This window comes from Cajanus cajan, chromosome 3 (genome assembly GCF_000230855.2).
Source record: "Cajanus cajan strain Asha chromosome 3, NIPB_CcT2T_4, whole genome shotgun sequence".
NCBI lineage: Eukaryota > Viridiplantae > Streptophyta > Magnoliopsida > Fabales > Fabaceae > Cajanus > Cajanus cajan.
In genome coordinates this window covers 16,369,627-16,387,517 of record NC_138519.1, presented here as the reverse complement: position 1 = coordinate 16,387,517, position 17,891 = coordinate 16,369,627, and the positions used below count along the sequence as shown (strand labels likewise).

Here is a 17,891-nt window from a genome sequence, read left to right as displayed (position 1 = left end):
AAATGTGGTCCACGTAGATAAATTTCAACCAATGAAATTCTTCTTGTCAGTGCTAAGGACTGTTGCTTGTACAAGCAATTGACAAAAAAATTTAAGAAACCCAGCTGCCATGTAGGATAAGTCCAACGGGTTTTTTTATAAGTAACGTTGCTTAAGAATAAGGGACCCATTAAGCACCCTCCATTGGAGGTGCTCTTAGGAGTGTGATGTGATGACGTGGAAGAGACATTTTTACACGTATTATGTTACTACCAGTTACCTACACCCTTATATTAAAGGGACACCTTTTTACTAACCATGGTTTCCATTTTTATATAATTTTTTGGCTTAAATATGTTTTTAGTCCCTCAAATTTAGGATAAATCTGTTTTAGGTCTCTCAAATTTAAAATTGTTGTTTTTAGTCTCTGTAATTTCAAAAAATCTTATTTTAGTTCTTATATTCAAATTTTTTTAAAAAAATTATCAAATATTCTTGCATAAAATTCTTATTTGTGTTCCTATTAGTGAAAATATCATATTAAATCCGGTTGATCTTGCATAACTATCTTAATTAGTCACTTTTAAATATGTTATTGATGACCTAAAGGACTAAAACAAGATTTTTAAAAATTACACAGACTAAAAACAACAGTTTTGAATTTGAGAGACTAAAAACAAATTTGTCTTAAATTTGAGAGATTTAAAACATATTTAAACCTAATTTTTTTTATCCTTTTTTATTTTACTCAGAAGTTTAAATCACTCATCTCCCAATGTCTTTTTTGACTCGAGCCACTTATCCTCTTGAAGTAATTACCCATTTCATGATTTATTTTTTTTTCTTAAATTTAGTTTAATTTATTTTTAAAAATATAAAGAGACACCGAACGTCGCTTTTCTCCTAATTGATCATAAAAGGCTAAAATCGAGGACCTGTTATAACCTTTGCATTTTCAGGTGCTAAGAATATTTGGAGACATTTGTTCCTACTGGGCTACTCCTAAAAATTTTCTGGTCTCTATTTAGATTAGAGTTTGAAAATTCGATTTTATTTGATTTTGGATTATTTAGGATGTTAAAAGTAGGTTTTGGTAATATTCATTTCATTTAAGTTGAGAAATGGACTCGTGTTAGGATATAATACAAGAGATAAGGAGTAGGAGAAAACTTCAAGATAAGGAGTAGGAGAAAACTTCAAGAGTCCCATTACTACCATTAGTCATCCCGAATAATGAGCGATTTCATGTGGGTTTAAGCATCCCAAATTATTCATTCTTACGATTACAAATTATCTGGAATTAGTCTTTTAATTTTTGGGCCAATTTTGTATGGGTTTTTTTAGTTTAATGTTTTTAATTAGTGAATACGGATTCTGGCAAATATTTATTAAATCTATTGTTGGGATTCATAATAGATTTAGAGGAAATCACACTCACCTACACGTTTATATTCTGCCATCTTCTAACCTGTTTACCAAATTCTATCCTAGTAAAGTAGATCGTTACTCTAAATTTGAATTGGTGCCACGAGTTGTTATAATGTTATCGGACAGGATTCCTGACTGTTCTGTATTTATGATCCAGTAGTTTAAATTATTGAGTTTTATATTTTATTAACCTTTTAGTGTACCAAAAAAAAAATTAACGGTGGAGATTCTTGTTGCAGTCTTTCTTTGACAGCAAGAATCAAATTCCTTATCAAACACCACTTGCAACGTGAAGAGCGTCTTGGACGAGGAAAGAAAATAGAGGGAACAAATAAATAAGGATACGAATGACTTTTATTAGTAAATAGGAAAAATAAAAATAAAAAAGAGGGAAATTTTGATTTAGAAACAAAAGCAAGAACTTTTTTTTCTTTCATTTTTCTCAATGCAAAATTTAAGACTTTCTTTTTTCCTCTTGTTTTCCTACTTCTCAAACAATTCAAGGATAAAAGTTAGTATGTAAATATTGTTTTTTTTTTCCTTCTTAAAATTGTAATTGTTGCTATTCCCCTCCCCAGCCCCAAGAGGCATTTGGTCATTGTGAGAGTCACCGACACGGTTAATATGTTATGCACCTTTTTACATTTAAAATTTAGTTATTGGGGAGGATTAACGGATTTTCGATCGATGAGATAGGAGTATTGGCTTTGCCATGAAGGGGGGAATCCTGGTCCTTGTGGTAACCATTGTTGTTGATTTCACGTTAATTAGTGTGTAGAGCATTTATTACACAACCTTTACAAGGTGTAATTATATGTTGCCTACATTGATGATGGCTCTAAGTCTGTAACCATTACAAAATTGCCGACATTCAGTTTTTTCCTTTTCAAAATTTTGGTGCCGGGTGTAGAGTAAAATATAAGATATGACCCCACATAACTCTCGATTGAAAAATGTGCACGGTTGATGAATACGCTAAAAAGGAAGATACAACATAATAATAATGGATAAGGATTAAAATAGTTTAATGTGTAGAAAATGTTCTGTGTGCCTGCACCAGAGCTTCTCAGATAAATCAGAATATGAGGGTCCATGCCCCTCAACCAGGATACGTAGAATTTGGGAAAAAGTTAAAACACATCAAAAGGTGCAATAAATGGTTGGTGTCGACAAACACTGAGATAGTCATGGAAAGTGCATGTGGTATGCAAGCATGCTAGCCATGGCTTTTCTTTTTTAATTTGTGTGTTTTGATCTGTTGCTGCAGTGCATTTATTATAGTAGCATGGCACAGTCTCTGTGATTTGTCACCAATGGTTTCTTGGTTGTGTCAATTCTAGTGGGCCTTTTTGCCATTATGATGATATCCATGGCAGTTAGTTTGGTCACTGTAGTTGTTGATCTTTAAAGTCCATGTCTCCCAACATAGGACTCTTTTTATTTAACCTAATGTGTTTTGTAGGAGTGTTGCAATGTTTTTAAAAAAGAAATTGATGTGATTTATATTTAGATTTTTTTATAAAAATAAATTAGTAGTAAAATTCAGTATAAAATATTTATTTAGTGCACAACTACTTAAAGTTATTTCAACTCAAAATCAATTACATGGTATGCTATATTATTAGGGTACTATGGAAAAACAAAAATAACTATATATTTATTATGGTTGATACAAATGTATATCAAATGTTAGAAAAGATCTTGTTATCATGACAATGGATAAAAAGTTTGGAAGACTTTTTCTGCTCTTTAGCAAATTGATTGAAGAGTCTAGTCTTCTACACATTTTATTTACCCATGAAGGACAGTAGGAAATATCATGAAGTTAATTACTCATACTTATTTTTGTAAGCATCTTTATATATATATATTTTTTTGTTGATACTCAAGGGTATATGCTGTAATGTGGCTATAACATATCACATATTTTGTGGGTATGTTATTATCTTTAACTAATAAAATTATTATTTTCCTTTTAAAAAAAATCCTTAACATGAAATTAAATATGTGAATATCAATCTAAAATCGCGTTAATTGATATTTTAATGTAATTCTTGAGAATCTAACATGATATCAAAGATATACTTAAAATTTTGATAAATAATAAATTATTTATATGAAACTAAATATATAAGTATTATGAGATCAAACGAGATTAACCTGATTTGATGACATAAATCTCTCTTAGCCAATGAATCAACTACCTAATATGCTTATAGCTTAAAACAACCACACCCTCTACCATACTGGTTACCAAATTACCCAAGGAGTAACAAGCATGGTGGCAGTTAACTCTGTCATTCAGCAATTGCATTGCAATGGCTAAATTTGATTCAACCTGCACCTGCTTCATAATTCTTTGTTGTTTTATAACTTTCAAACCATAGAAAACTACCCAAAGTTCAACTTGGATCATTAAACAATTACCAAGCTTGCAAGAAAATGCAAGGACAAAATTTCCCCAAGTGATCTCAAATAATGCCTCCAGAGGATGCTTGCTTACTGTAACTATCTCGTGTTCACGATAAATCCTAAACCCTATACTTTAAAATTTGTTAACACCTTCCGTAGGTGGAGTCCACGATATTCCTCCTTAAATAGTCATTCCAATCTTATAAAATTCATAATTTTTATTTTTTCATGAATTAATCATCAAAATTGTAACATTAGTTATAATATAACATTAAGTAAATGATATGACAATTACAATTTAATAATATTTGGGTTAAATTATATTTTTTGTTTTCATTTTATTTTCATCTCATGTTACTATAAAAAATTAAAGTTAAAAGTGAAATTTAACTTAAATATTAATGAATATTAATTGTTATGTCATCGAATTAATGTAAGACCATGATCAATATTATTATTTTAACTATCAACAGATGAAAAATTAGTAAGAGGATGAAAATTGCATGTTTTATAAAATTGGATATTGAAATTATAAAATTAAAAATTTAGGGATCAAAATTGCAAATCGGATATTAAAAAGGGACAAAAAGTGCAACTTAACAAAAACATAAAACTATATTTTAGATATTTTATAACATATTTTAAAATAAATAATGTTAATATAAATATATTGTTATATTAAACATTATCTATTAAGTCAATTTTTTAAAAATAATTTATTAAAATAGTTTTTAAAGAGTTGAAAATATCATAGATAAGTAGATTCAAAGTATAATCTATATAGTTATTTTTTAAAAAATATATTAAATCTAATTTCAAAATTTTGAAGAAATCCTAATAACTACCTCTTAAATAAATAAGATTAGTAAGGAAGTATAAGTCATTAATATTCTTGACACTCCATTTGATTTCGAGAAAACAAAAATAAGTAAAAAAAATATGGTGTGAAAAAAAAATCATATAAAAATTAGACAAAAAATTATGTAATCTAAGATCACCTAATAATCTTTCCATTTCCATGTTGATATGGGAAGAAATAAAATGAACATTAGCTTCCCATGTTTTAAATTTCTCCTCTCTTTATTTCATAACAACCAAATTAACCATCATACTTATTTTATCATACTCATTTCTACTCTCTCTTTTTTCGTCTCATTTCCTATTTATTTTACCTTAACCAAACATAGTGTAAAAGAATGAGATCTGAGAGTGAGAACTTCTACTGCCAGAATCGTATTCATTAGAAGTGAGTGATGTTTTGAGCATTGCAATTGAATTGTGCATTAACTTTATTTTTCTAACTAAACGCTGTCCTAAGGTTTAAAAAGTTGTTATTCATTTTTTATGGGACACAACCTATATTTTTCTCAATTTGAATCACATCTAAAGTGAGTGCAATGTTTCCTTGGCAATTATTATAGGATACAAAAGCAAACGGTCTTCATAGTGTCCCTATCAAAATGAATGAAATCCATGAATCATAGAAAAGATGTTATGAGAGAATTAATAGGAATATACATAGAAAAATATAATAAGTACTGTTCCTACTGTAAGTTCGCTGTCATCGTTAGGGTCACAGAATCCGAGGTATTGTCCGCTTTGGCACTCGTTGGGCCGTCACGGTTTTGTCCTTGAAAAGGCGTCTCGGTGAGTTAAAAAGGAAGAGTGTTTATAAACTACTCTTAGCTTCGACTTCTAAGCAATGTGGGACTTTTAGGCGTAACGGAACAAGCCCCCCATGCTAAGAAACAAAAGTGGCCTGAGCCCTCCTTCTAGCACTAATTGTTCCTACCGTAAGTCTGCTGTCATCGTTAGGGTCACTGCATCCGAGGTATTGTCCACTTTGACACTCATTATTGAGCCGTCACGATTTTATCCTTGAAAAGGCGCCTTAGTGGGTTAAAACTTATTTTTTAATACTTATAACGTGAGAAAGAGAAAATTAGGTTGTTTCTAATAATTCAACCAAGAGCATTGCTATTAGAATAGATCCAATAAAAATAATCAACTAAGCAAAGCAAATAAATTCATGAGCCTAACAGGCCCATGATTAAAAATTTAAAATGAAACCTGCCTTCTCGTTGTTGGAAGTTGCATATTTGGTTTTATATTTATGATCTACATTTAAATACGAATTACATTAAAATTGATGCAAAAGTAATTAATTATTATTTTTACTACATCCAACTAAAATTAACTTGAATCTAAACATGCTGTAAATGCTAGAATTAATTCAAGCCTCAAGCAAAACTTTACAAAGAATATAGAACGAATCATCTCAAAATTATGTACCTTAAATAAATTTGGGAAATAAGATAAAAAGTGCATTTGATGCACACAAATTCACAGGACAAGTAGAATAATACAAGACAAATAATTGAGTCATTGGACATTATTTATGCTCTATACCTTGTTTCTTGTTTAATGCACAATACAAACTATTTTTTGTTGTACATTATTTGATAAAAAGTCTATTTAAAAAAAAATAGAAGACTGTATGATTTTTAAATTAAAAAAAAACATATTTAACATGATAGATCTACCTGTTTATTCTATATTTTTTATATGATTATGTTATTGATACAAAATGTCAATATTTCAGTACCACTCACACCAAACATCAAAATAATATAAAATTTGTATAATAACTAATACCCTATTTAAATTGGTAGGCTTATTTATACCAATAGACCTTTCGATTTTTTTTATTAGATTTATCATAAAATATGATTTTAAGTCGAGCCAAATTTTATGCGATTCATGTTAAGTCATTAAAAAATCCTACAACAAGTAAATAAATTAGGCATATGTTTTGTTTTTAAAACGAAGGTTGAGCTTATGCCTAACAAAATTTTGGTCTGACTTTACTTGGTTTCATCCCTATTTTTTATTAAGGAGAAGAAAAATTATTTTTTTTCTCTCCTTTGATTGAGTAGAAATATTAATTATAATCTTAATTATAAAATACGAAACGACATCTCGTTATTAAAAAAAAAAAAAGAATTCATGTATGATCAGAGTAATTCATATTCTAATGTACTATTAGTATTAACTACAAGTTTAATGTGACCAAATATGTAATGCAAATCACAAAGTCAAACAGGAACTGTATAGAAAGCCCCGAAAAAAATATCATTTGAAACTTTTTCATTTTAATTTGCATTCAATTTTTTAATATTTAAAATATTTACAAATATATATATTTCACCGACAAGTTTATTACCCTTAATTTAAACACTTAATGATAGATAAATTAAAATATTTGTATCCCTTCATCGTATGAAGTGGTACGGAAGAATCGAACTGTAAAGCACGGTCTTCGCGTAAAGAACAACTAAATACAGTTTCTATAATAAATGCGTAGTTAACTTTAATTAAACCAAAATAAATAAATAAATAATCGTAACTTCCAAGAATTAGATTGCTTAATTAACAGATTATCTTTGCCAGATCTTCATTAAAATATCTTGTGATGTAAAGAAAATAATTTTGTCAAATACTTAATTAATTATAGATACATGAAGTTTTAAAATAATATCAGCTCACTTTATAATCATAAATGTTTCTTAAAATTGATATTAATTAAGAAAGTTAGATAATTCATTTTAAGTTACATATATATTTTTAAATCAATATATACAAGTTTAGGAATAATATATGATAAAAAAAAAAGTTATAAGTTAATTAATTTGGGGAGTTTACATGCAATGCACACTGAAAAAAATATTTGACAGCGTCTATAGATAATAAAGTTTTGCCACTGTTGATTAAGCCAAAATAAATAATAAATCGTAAGCTAACTATTTATCATTTTTTTCTTTAATGGTAGTCATGTTTAATGAAAAAAGCTATCGTCCAAACAAATATTTTTTTTTTTTGGTAACAAAAAAATATATAATTGAATACATTCTTATTCTATTTTAAAAGTTTTAACCAAAAAAACATATCAAAGAATCAGAAGTAAAATCAATTCTTCAGAATAAATTAAAAGTAGTAAAATTAATTTAAAAAGCGTCCATTTTTTGTCTCTACAAATTTTGGACCTTTACACTTTTAATTATTAAAAAAATAAATAAATAAATTAAGTAACTACCAATTTATTAAATGCAATATTTAATTCGAAATATAAGCAAATATTTAACTCGCATCAGGCCAATAGCAATATTTATATTCTTTAATACAATAAATTACATGTTAAACTATTTTCAAGAAAAAGAAGTTTACAAAATATATATAATAAACCCCTATGGATATAAAATAAAAAATAAAAAATGCATGTGTTAGTGATCATATGTAATTTGAGATTTATTTTGTTTGTCGAATTAAATTTTTAAGGAAAAGTGAGGAGTTAAAGTCAAACACATATGTTAGAGAAGAGCAACTAAACAGATGGCGACAATTCACAATGGACAAACAGACAACAAAATAGGAACTTTCACAACAGTTAGTCTCACGGTTGCTTCCTATACCAAATATTCATTAACTAATATAGTCGGGAAATGGTAAAATGTATGTATATTTTTTTAACTACGATTTAATTTTTATCTATAAAATTTGAATTTAAAACATTATTTAAATATATTAAATTTAGTATTAATTAAATTAACAACCTGTTATTAATATTTTCTTTTTTCTGTTTGTAAAATGAAAAGAAATAAAAATATATATGATAAAAAATGTTTAATATTTAATTTATTTAAGAGAAAAATAGAAAAGTCAGAGTAAATTACACGCTTACTCTTTGTGTTTTTTCAAGATTGTACTTAATATTCTTCAATTATTTGGATTTATATTGAGACCTCTTAAAAGTTGAAAAGATGTTATACTCACATTCTTGAATTCTCTTTCCTTCAGAGAGTCTTTCTCAAGCTCCACCACGGAAGTGGATGTTAGCTAACAAGAAGATGAGAATTGCTGTATTACTTAAATATCTGTTCTTTATAAAAATCCATCTTTTAGAAGGTGAACCTTTTTATCATTCTTTTATACTTTTGGTGAATTTTATCACTAAATTAGTAAAAAAAAAATTCATTAATAAGACGTGAAACCTTAAAAAAAAATATAATTTTTAATAAAGTTTAACAAATAAAAAATGTTAGAAAAAAGGGTGCTAGACATTCTTAAAAAACATTATAAGGGTTTGATTGCATTATGGTTTTATACATTTAAGTAGCTAAGTCAAAAAAAATACCAATTAATCTTTAGTTAAAAACGAGTTAGTCATATATGAAGGTTAAAAACAGTGACAAAACAAACATAAACAACAGTAGTAGAAAGAAAAGAGAAATGGGTGGTGAGAAATGAGAATATTGGAATGGTAACAGCACAGGATTCAAGGTGGGGGAGTTTGAGATCTTGAAGACAGTCTCACGTGCATGGTTGGTGATGTGTGGTTGAAGCAGGTTCATGCAGACGTGTAAGATCTGTTGGATCTGGTTGGTGCCCGAGCTTCAACTTTGCATACAACTTCTTTTATGCTCTTGTGTTGAGGAAGGAAAACATAATCACCATTCGATAATGAAATCACAACCATATGAATTGGATCCATGGCTAAACATGCTTCATGCTCCCACAGCATTGAATAACAGTATATATTTTTGTTTTTATTTTCTTTGCTTGCTGTATATATATTTTGTTTTTAAGATTTAATTAACTATTTGCAATGTGAACATAAATTTTGCATGGGAATCACTAGTGTCATCTAATAATACACATAAGGTTTTAAATTTAAATTTTATTGTTGTTACATAATTTTGATAAATAAAAAAATTTGAAGACATGTAAACTAAAACATAAAAAAGAATACTTATATGTAGGTATGATAGGGACAAAAACAAAAGGTTGACTCACGTGTATAAATATCAAATAATTAATTAAACTTTTATTTTAAAAAAGGAAATAAAATAAAACAACAATTTGTAAAGATATTTTTTTATATAAAATAAAAATTAGTTTCATATTAAATTTATCCATAAATTAAATATTTTGTCACACAGACTTGTTGTCAAGTGTTAAAGCTAAGAAAGAAATACAAAAAAAAAAATGTTTGTTCTAAAAATGAAGCACCCAAAAGCAAGCATGTGAAGCTTTGGTTGAATTTGATGTGTTTAGATTGGACTAAGCAAAACTCGAGCCCCTCACGAAGAAATATAAATTCAAACGGTACCTAATCAATAAGTGCTCATGCAAGACATATCACGGAAATAATAGGTTTGTTTCGTATATGATTTTCTGACAAAGGTTTGCTTCATCGATTTTTCGTTTTCATTTTTACTGTAAATAAAAAATGTAACACTCATGTTTAAGACATATATTGTAAATGGCGTGATTCAGTAGAAAGTTGTCTTTAATTAAGTTAGTTTAGAGCTTTAGAAAATATTTATATGGATTTTCATGAGAAATTCATAACTTCATTTTTCAGAAATCTTTAAAGAGAGACTAGAGAAAGTTTCTTTGTAATCTTCTCTCCCTATCTTTACTAAAACTCTTTCCTTCTCACTTCTTGCAGTTGATCCAACTTAGTTAGTGTAGGTGATTCAAAGTCTCGAAGCTAAGAGTCCCTAAGTTGAAGTCGTACAAAATCTGTCATCTTCTTTATTCCTCTTTTTGATTATAGATTGTCAACGAGGTAAGGGAAGCTTTGTGGCTATATTAAGTTCGGGTTGCAAGTGTATTTTTGGATGTTGATGTTGCTTTAATGTTGTTGGTTAAGTAGATTTATGATGGGATGATGAGTGTTGGGGGACTTGGTTCCTTGGTAGTGTTTTAGGCAAGGCTTGGTGATTTCTCAGGAATCTATGGTTGCATGTGATTTTTTTAATGATGAAATTGTGTTGTTAGGTTGTATAAATGGTATTTGGTGTAATGCATGTTGTTTGGAACTCTAAATTTCAGGTGGAATGGTCAAAATCAGTTTTTGCACAAGTGTGGAGATTGATCTAAAGCAAAGTCTCTATCTTACGTCAAACGCATGATCTATGGTATCGAGCGTGAGGAGAGAGACTCATCTAAAGTTGGCATCACATCGGATGTGGGTTTAATGACATCAAGCGCAAGGAAAGAGACTCGTCTCTACTCGGGTTCACGTTGGACACTAGTGTGTGTGGCGTTAGGTGTGAGTTAAGCAAAGAGTTCTCTGCCTAATTGGGGCCGAGTGTGGGTGTCATCATGCCAAGCATGAGATTATAGAGCATTTTTTGCCTTAATTATGTCAGGCGTGAGTAGTGCAACACAGGGCGTGGGTGAAATAGGGGGCTCCTTGTCTTAATGGCGTTGAGCGCCCAATGAGTGGGGTCAAACATGGGTTGTCGGATGAAAAGTTGACTACTTAAAGTTGTTTTGCAGTTGATTAGTGGTGAATAAGTTGTATAAGTGATGTTGTAAGATGATATATGTCAATATGTATAAGTTGAACATGTTGTAAAGTTGTTAATCATTTTAAGTTGCTTAAGTTATTCAGATGTTGCTATCTTAAAGTTGTTCACGTTAAAAAGATGTACGATGTTTAATTCGTTCAAGTTGATAAGTTGTATGTTGATGCATGTTGTGTGATATTTTAAGTTGTCTTATAGTTGAATGAGGATATATGAACTATATGATGAATGATGTATGATGCTAATTATGTTGTTAAGGCGAAAAATGGTCTATGGATATGTTGACAATGCAAAGGGTTGTACATTGATGTAAAATGTAATGATTTATATGTTGTAAGATGGATGCTAGTAGTTGTTAAAGTTGAAAGTTGTAAAGTTGTTACGTATAGAATGTTGTGTTTATTATTATCGTTAAGTTGCAAGTTAGTATGTTTGCTGAAAGATGAATAAGTTGTTAAGATTTAAGATATGATGTTATGTTGTTGTATACTTAAGATGTAAGTTAAATGATGTTTAAGTTGTAACGATGTACGGTGATAAGTTGTTAAGTTATTAGACATGTGATTGTGATACATGTCTATGTTCAAATATATAAGAACTAAAGGAGAGTTAAAAACGTTCTTGAACTTTAATATCCCATTTTATGGATATACATTGTGTTAAACCCCTTAGCAAGTAAGTTGACTTCTAAACAAGTATATTATTTTCAATTGTCTTGTCTAACTTCTATGTGGTATCTTTATTTGGGTGAGGTTAAGGTATACATGTACAAAGTGATCATAGTATAGGGGCAAGGTCAAGCTATAATGATTACAAGTGACTAATCAGGTAAAGTACGAAGTTGAGAACTTAGTCCATAACCAAGTATCATAACATTGTGGTATTTGGAGAGTAGTCGATGGACTGATCCCATAGGCAACTTAGTGTTGCAAGCTAATATCGTGGTAGTACTATACCCAGATTGTTCTATCTTAATATAGTACCATACTTCCTAGTTTAAATAACAAAACCTGAGAAATAAATCTAGCTTATGCTAACCATTGTTTACAACCTTATGCTAGTCGTTGTTTCTGGCTATAGTGTCAGCTGCTATTTTATGGTATTATACCAGCCACTATGATTCAATAGAGTCAAACCACTTAAACTACTAATCTCAATTGTAGAAGATCTCTATGGTTGATATGCGTAACAACTCATTAGTTGTATATCTACGTTGTTCTATTGAATGTGTTAAGTGAATTGATGTTGTATGAGTGGTTGGATTGCTCTAGTTGTTTGTGACGTGTCAGTACTTATCGTTATTTATGCTACTTGTTACATAACTAGTTTTGGTTATATGTGTATGTGTGTGTATGTATATATATATATATGTGTGTGTGTGTGTGTGTGTGTATGTGCATATATGTAAATGTTGTTAAGTTGAAAGTGCAAAAGTGTATTAGTTGCTATACAATGAAAGACATGAGCATAATATTGTATGAAAATGAATTATGTTTGATAATTGTGATTAAGTTACCTACGTTATATGGCAAGATATGATATGATGCAATAAATGATGTTCCTTTTAAGTTGTTTATGTTGTATATTGTTGTATAACATTGCTTTTGTATCACAAACTTATCTTGTGTTTTCCCTTATGGTTTAGGACTACTATGATCAAACTTGATATAAGAACATGACAACATTAGCAAGCTAAGTTGTGTTATTTGTCTCTTTGATGGTGACTCTCTTTTGGATGTTGCTACCGTGAGGTAAATAGGTCTTGTATAGAAACTTGATCAACGAGTATGTTTATTTTATATACAATAATTACTTTTTTTGGTATAAGGTATGTATATATGTTCAGGAACATATATTTTATTTCTTACATGTATGATTACTAGTAATTTTCCAAGTTTCTAAGACCATGTTTTGATTATATTATTATAATTTTAATTATTCTTAATTTATTTTTAATATTTTAAGTAATTGAATGAATCTATATAATATTTAATTTTTACATTAATAATCTAAATTTCTAGTTGCAAATTTTTTAGATAAGTATATATCATATATTAATGTTTAGTATAATGTTTTAATTACATTATTATTACAAAATACATTATTATTATTATTATTATTATTATTATTATTATTACAAAATGTAAATATTTAATTTTGAAATCTTAAATGTTTGATTTTGAATTTTTAGAATATATCATATAAGTAAAATAATAGAAATAAAGTTATTTTGAATTTCTAAAATATATATTACAAGCAAAATAATTAACAATAGTGACACTCTCATTGGTCAGAACTTTTCACCGATCAGAACCCTTCATGGATAGCCCTTTTTAAGATGTTTGTTTGCTTTTAGAATCAACAACTAACCCCACAAACTAATACAAGACTTTTTAGTGTGTTTTGTGTAATTCCTTTAAGTCATCCTCAACTACATAATCTCATATTTGTACAATTTCTGGATCCCTCTCACTCTAGTGTGTACCAACATGAGACTTTTTCAGTGTGTTTTGTCCTCACTCGCATACTTTTTGAGAAATTTTTCAAAAGGTCACTCATTCCTAAATTACTCTAAGTCAAACACGCTTCCTTATGGAGTTCTTATTAGATGTACTATCGAAAAGTAAATACATCTTGTTGGTATAAGTAGTACAAATTAATTCTTTAAGTCATCATAAACTGTATAATCTCATACTTGTACAATCTCTATATCCCTCTCATTCTGGTGTGTTCGGGCTGTTACATTACTCAGATGAGATTTACCTGTTTATTGCATGATATTTTAGACATATGCTTGATACTTGTGTTTCCGCTTAGTTGTTGTTGGACCGTAGTAAGTATAATGACCAAGCGAGTCGCTACAACAAATAATGGTGAAAACATGTATTTTAAGTTTTAAAAAATATTTTCTAAGAAAAAGTTTTCAAAATTGAAAACAAAGAAAAAAGTTATTTTTAATATTTTCAACAAAATAAAAATGTGGTGACATAGATTGTAATTATAAAATAATTTCTTTCTTTCTTTTTCGAGTCTCATCATTCCATTATTTGTTCATTAGTAAAAGTAGTGATAGTGATAAAAACAACACAAGTGACAATATTATCACCACCATTATTAGTATCATTATTACCATTGTCGTTGCTATAACCACTACATATCATTATTGTCATGTGACAATGACAACGGTAGTATTGGCAGGATTGTGGTGATGATAAGGCCAATAAGACCTTGTCTTAAGTCCCATTATATATATATATATATATATATATTATAGAGTAATTAAAAAGTTTGTTATTCATTTAAAAATTTTAAAAAAAACTAGTTTAGTTTTTTTAAAATTCAAAATAAAAATGACATTAGAATGAATATACTAATTGAATTTCATGAAAATAATATTATTTGTAAAAAATATTTTAATTAACTGCCAAAATATAAAACGAAAAAGAATGCCATAAGCTAATAGTGAGTCATGCCATGAACTCATGAAGGCTTTGGTTGAATTCCTGTTGTCTTTTCATTTTAAATCGTTCTTCCCTCCAAAATCTTTTAGTTGAGAAACACAGTTCATCAATCACAACCATTGGATCAAAGCATTAAAGTAATCTGAGCTTGGTCTTTTCTTAGAAACTAGGTTGATGAGTGATGACTATCTTTGAGAAGTTTCTAGAGAATATCTTGGAGCGAAATTTAAAAGATGTATCCCAATTCGCAAAGAACAAAAGCATCTTTAGGGTACGGTTATCACTGATCCACCAGTGAAAAGGAAAGACTAAGAGAAAAGGAAGGTAGTGGTAATAAATGTCTTTACTCCAATCCATTGCTCCATATTTATTCCAAATCAAAAAAGCTGAGGAAGTTAGATTTTCCAAACAACAACTAGCATAGTACCATATGTTCGATAATTGTTTGTTGTACACAGTTATTGTATTAAGTCCCATTTTTTTCTCTAATTATAAGCAACATGAAGCATGATTTCATAGTGAGATCAAGAACAAAGCCTCTCGATTTAAGTTATGTGAGCAATTGTAAAGATTACTCCAAGATGAATATGCCCCATGTGCATTCACCATTTTCTCCTCCATGACCGAACAAAATCACCGTGATGGAAGAAGGGCCCATGTGCAACGCACATGCACATCACTTCATGTACCATTAATGGGTGGCCCAAACGTTTCTTGTGAAAAACGAAAAAACCCGAAACCAATTTATTAGCAATCATAATTATTAGTACTTAGTGAAAGCAAAAGCAAAAGACCCTTTGATTTCACCCCATTGCTCAAAAACAATTAGTACTATATGTGAGAGAGTGCATTAATTGGAGGGTTACTATTGTGAGACTATTGCAGATTCCCTCAGCCTCACTCCATAAGTACCCCTTTACCTTGTGCCCATTCGCATTCGCCACACACCATCATAACCCAACAAACTTATTTACTTTTTCTCTCTCTGCAATGCCTTCAATGCTTCCCCTCTGCATTGCATCATTGCTCACTCTTTTTGTCGCAACCACTGCTAGAATTCCCGGCGTCTACACCGGCGGTGCATGGCAGGGTGCCCACGCCACTTTCTACGGCGGAAATGACGCCTCCGGAACAATGGGTATGCAAAAAACACATCAAAACCCTAACTTTTCAACTTCATTGTTTTCCATTTCCATACCCACTTGCCATTCTTCAAGCTATTTCGTAACATTTCAACCCAAGTCCACCTTTTTTAATGTTCTAACCTCTACCCATGAAAATGCCTCTTATCAAAGCCACACATCATCAAATTCTTCCTTAAACCGGCCAATTCTGTAACCCCATGTCCGGTTCCCCTGTTCCTTAAAAATGCACACCGCTAGTGTTGGTTATTATTCCACCATTTTCAAGCATAAAAACCATAACTTTATGTTTCACACACTATTTAAAACTGCTTTAAACATGAAAATCACACTAAACCCATATTAGTAAAATAAAAAAACAATGTTTATCCATATTTATTTATTTATTCATTCGATTATCATTGTTAGGTGGGGCATGTGGGTACGGGAACCTATACAGCCAAGGGTACGGGGTAAACACGGCAGCACTAAGCACGGCACTGTTCAACAAAGGGTTGAGCTGCGGCGCGTGTTTCGAGATCAGGTGCGACGAGGATCCACGGTGGTGCAACCCCGGAAGGCCCTCCATCACCATCACCGCCACCAACTTTTGCCCTCCCAACTTCGCTCTCCCCAGCGACAATGGCGGCTGGTGCAACCCTCCCCGCCCCCACTTCGACCTCGCCATGCCCGTCTTCCTCAAGATCGCCCAGTACCGCGCCGGAATCGTCCCCGTCAGTTACCGCCGGTAACTTTATCAAACCCCTTTTATATAATTCGTGTCTCTACGTAATTATATAGAAGAATATATAATTTTTTTTTACTATAAAGTGAAGAATTACATGCCCCATTGCCCATTATATAGATTATGCTCTCTAAAACTAAGTAACTTTTCTTCCATGCATTTGGTCAAGGGTATCACAATGACCAAACTAACCTCAAACATTCAACAAATCACAGAAGCATAATCATGTACCTAAAATTAAGGGCACCGGTTCCCTACAAAGCATTTGTTGGGTCACAGCCAGATTTTGGGGCTACGTAAATATAAAATTACGAAAAAGTCCTGGACAGTGATAATTAGTGGAAATATAATAGGAGTATTTTATTATTTTATTATTTTGTTGAAAAATGTTGTGTTATTGTACTTGGGCACAGGGTCCCGTGTAGAAAGGCTGGTGGAATGAGATTCACGATGAACGGTTTCCGTTACTTCAACCTGGTTCTGATCACGAACGTGGCGGGTGCAGGGGATATCGTGCGCGTGAGCGTGAAGGGAACAAGGACTAGTTGGAACAGCATGAGCCGGAACTGGGGGCAAAATTGGCAATCGAACGGTGATTTAGTGGGGCAGGCCCTTTCCTTCAGAGTCACGGGCAGTGACAGGCGCACCTCGACCTCGTGGAACGTGGCACCCTCTCATTGGCAGTTCGGCCAGACCTTCATGGGCAAGAATTTCCGCGTCTAAACATAAAACATTATTAATCCTAATCCTAATCCATGTTTGCTTTGCTTTTGTAGTTTGGTTTTTGTTTTCCCGCGTTCAACTTTCCTCTATTTTCCCGGGAAAGTTTGAAGGGGACTGAAAGTGAGTGAGAGAAGAAGGGTAGATTAGAGAAAAAGTGAGTGAGAGTGACTTTAGTATAAATGCTTTAAGTTGGGGTGTCTGTAGATTTTGCTTTTTGGAAGGTGAATTTGACATTTGTGTGTGATATTAATTATTATTACTAAGGTGTATTGGGTGTTGCTGGCATATTTATTACCCAGCAATGCTTTTTGACTTAACGGGGGTGAGGAGGCTGCAACTGCAAGTGCAAGGTTTTCATGTAGCCCGCGTCTCCTTTATTATCAACCACAAAACATTATAATATTATGTTTCGGTTAATCCATGTATGCCTCTTTCATATGGTTTAATTCCAATGTTGTGTCGGGGATTATTAACTTATTAGACTTTCATTTAGTAACGAAAATAAAAGATTTCAAGGGCTTTCAAATTGAATTGATTGGGCCCCTCAAAGATCGATGGAATTTGAATGCAAAATTTGCCAAGATGCCTCGTCGCAAAAGAAAAATGGTTATGATGGATTATGTAGCTATCACTTGCAAAATCATTGGAT

General features: G+C 30.8%; 1 protein-coding gene across 1 annotated transcript; it reads left to right on the top strand.

The window, feature by feature from the left end:
- Positions 1–15,549: 15,549 nt before the first annotated feature.
- LOC109790263 (expansin-A6) lies at positions 15,550–17,663 on the top strand. The gene is made up of 3 exons (XM_020349381.3): positions 15,550–15,791; positions 16,204–16,522; positions 16,933–17,663. Exons 1-3 carry the CDS (start codon positions 15,644–15,646, stop codon positions 17,240–17,242), a joined length of 777 nt encoding a protein of 258 aa, XP_020204970.1. The 5' UTR covers positions 15,550–15,643; the 3' UTR covers positions 17,243–17,663.
- The last annotated feature ends 228 nt before the right edge of the window (positions 17,664–17,891 follow it).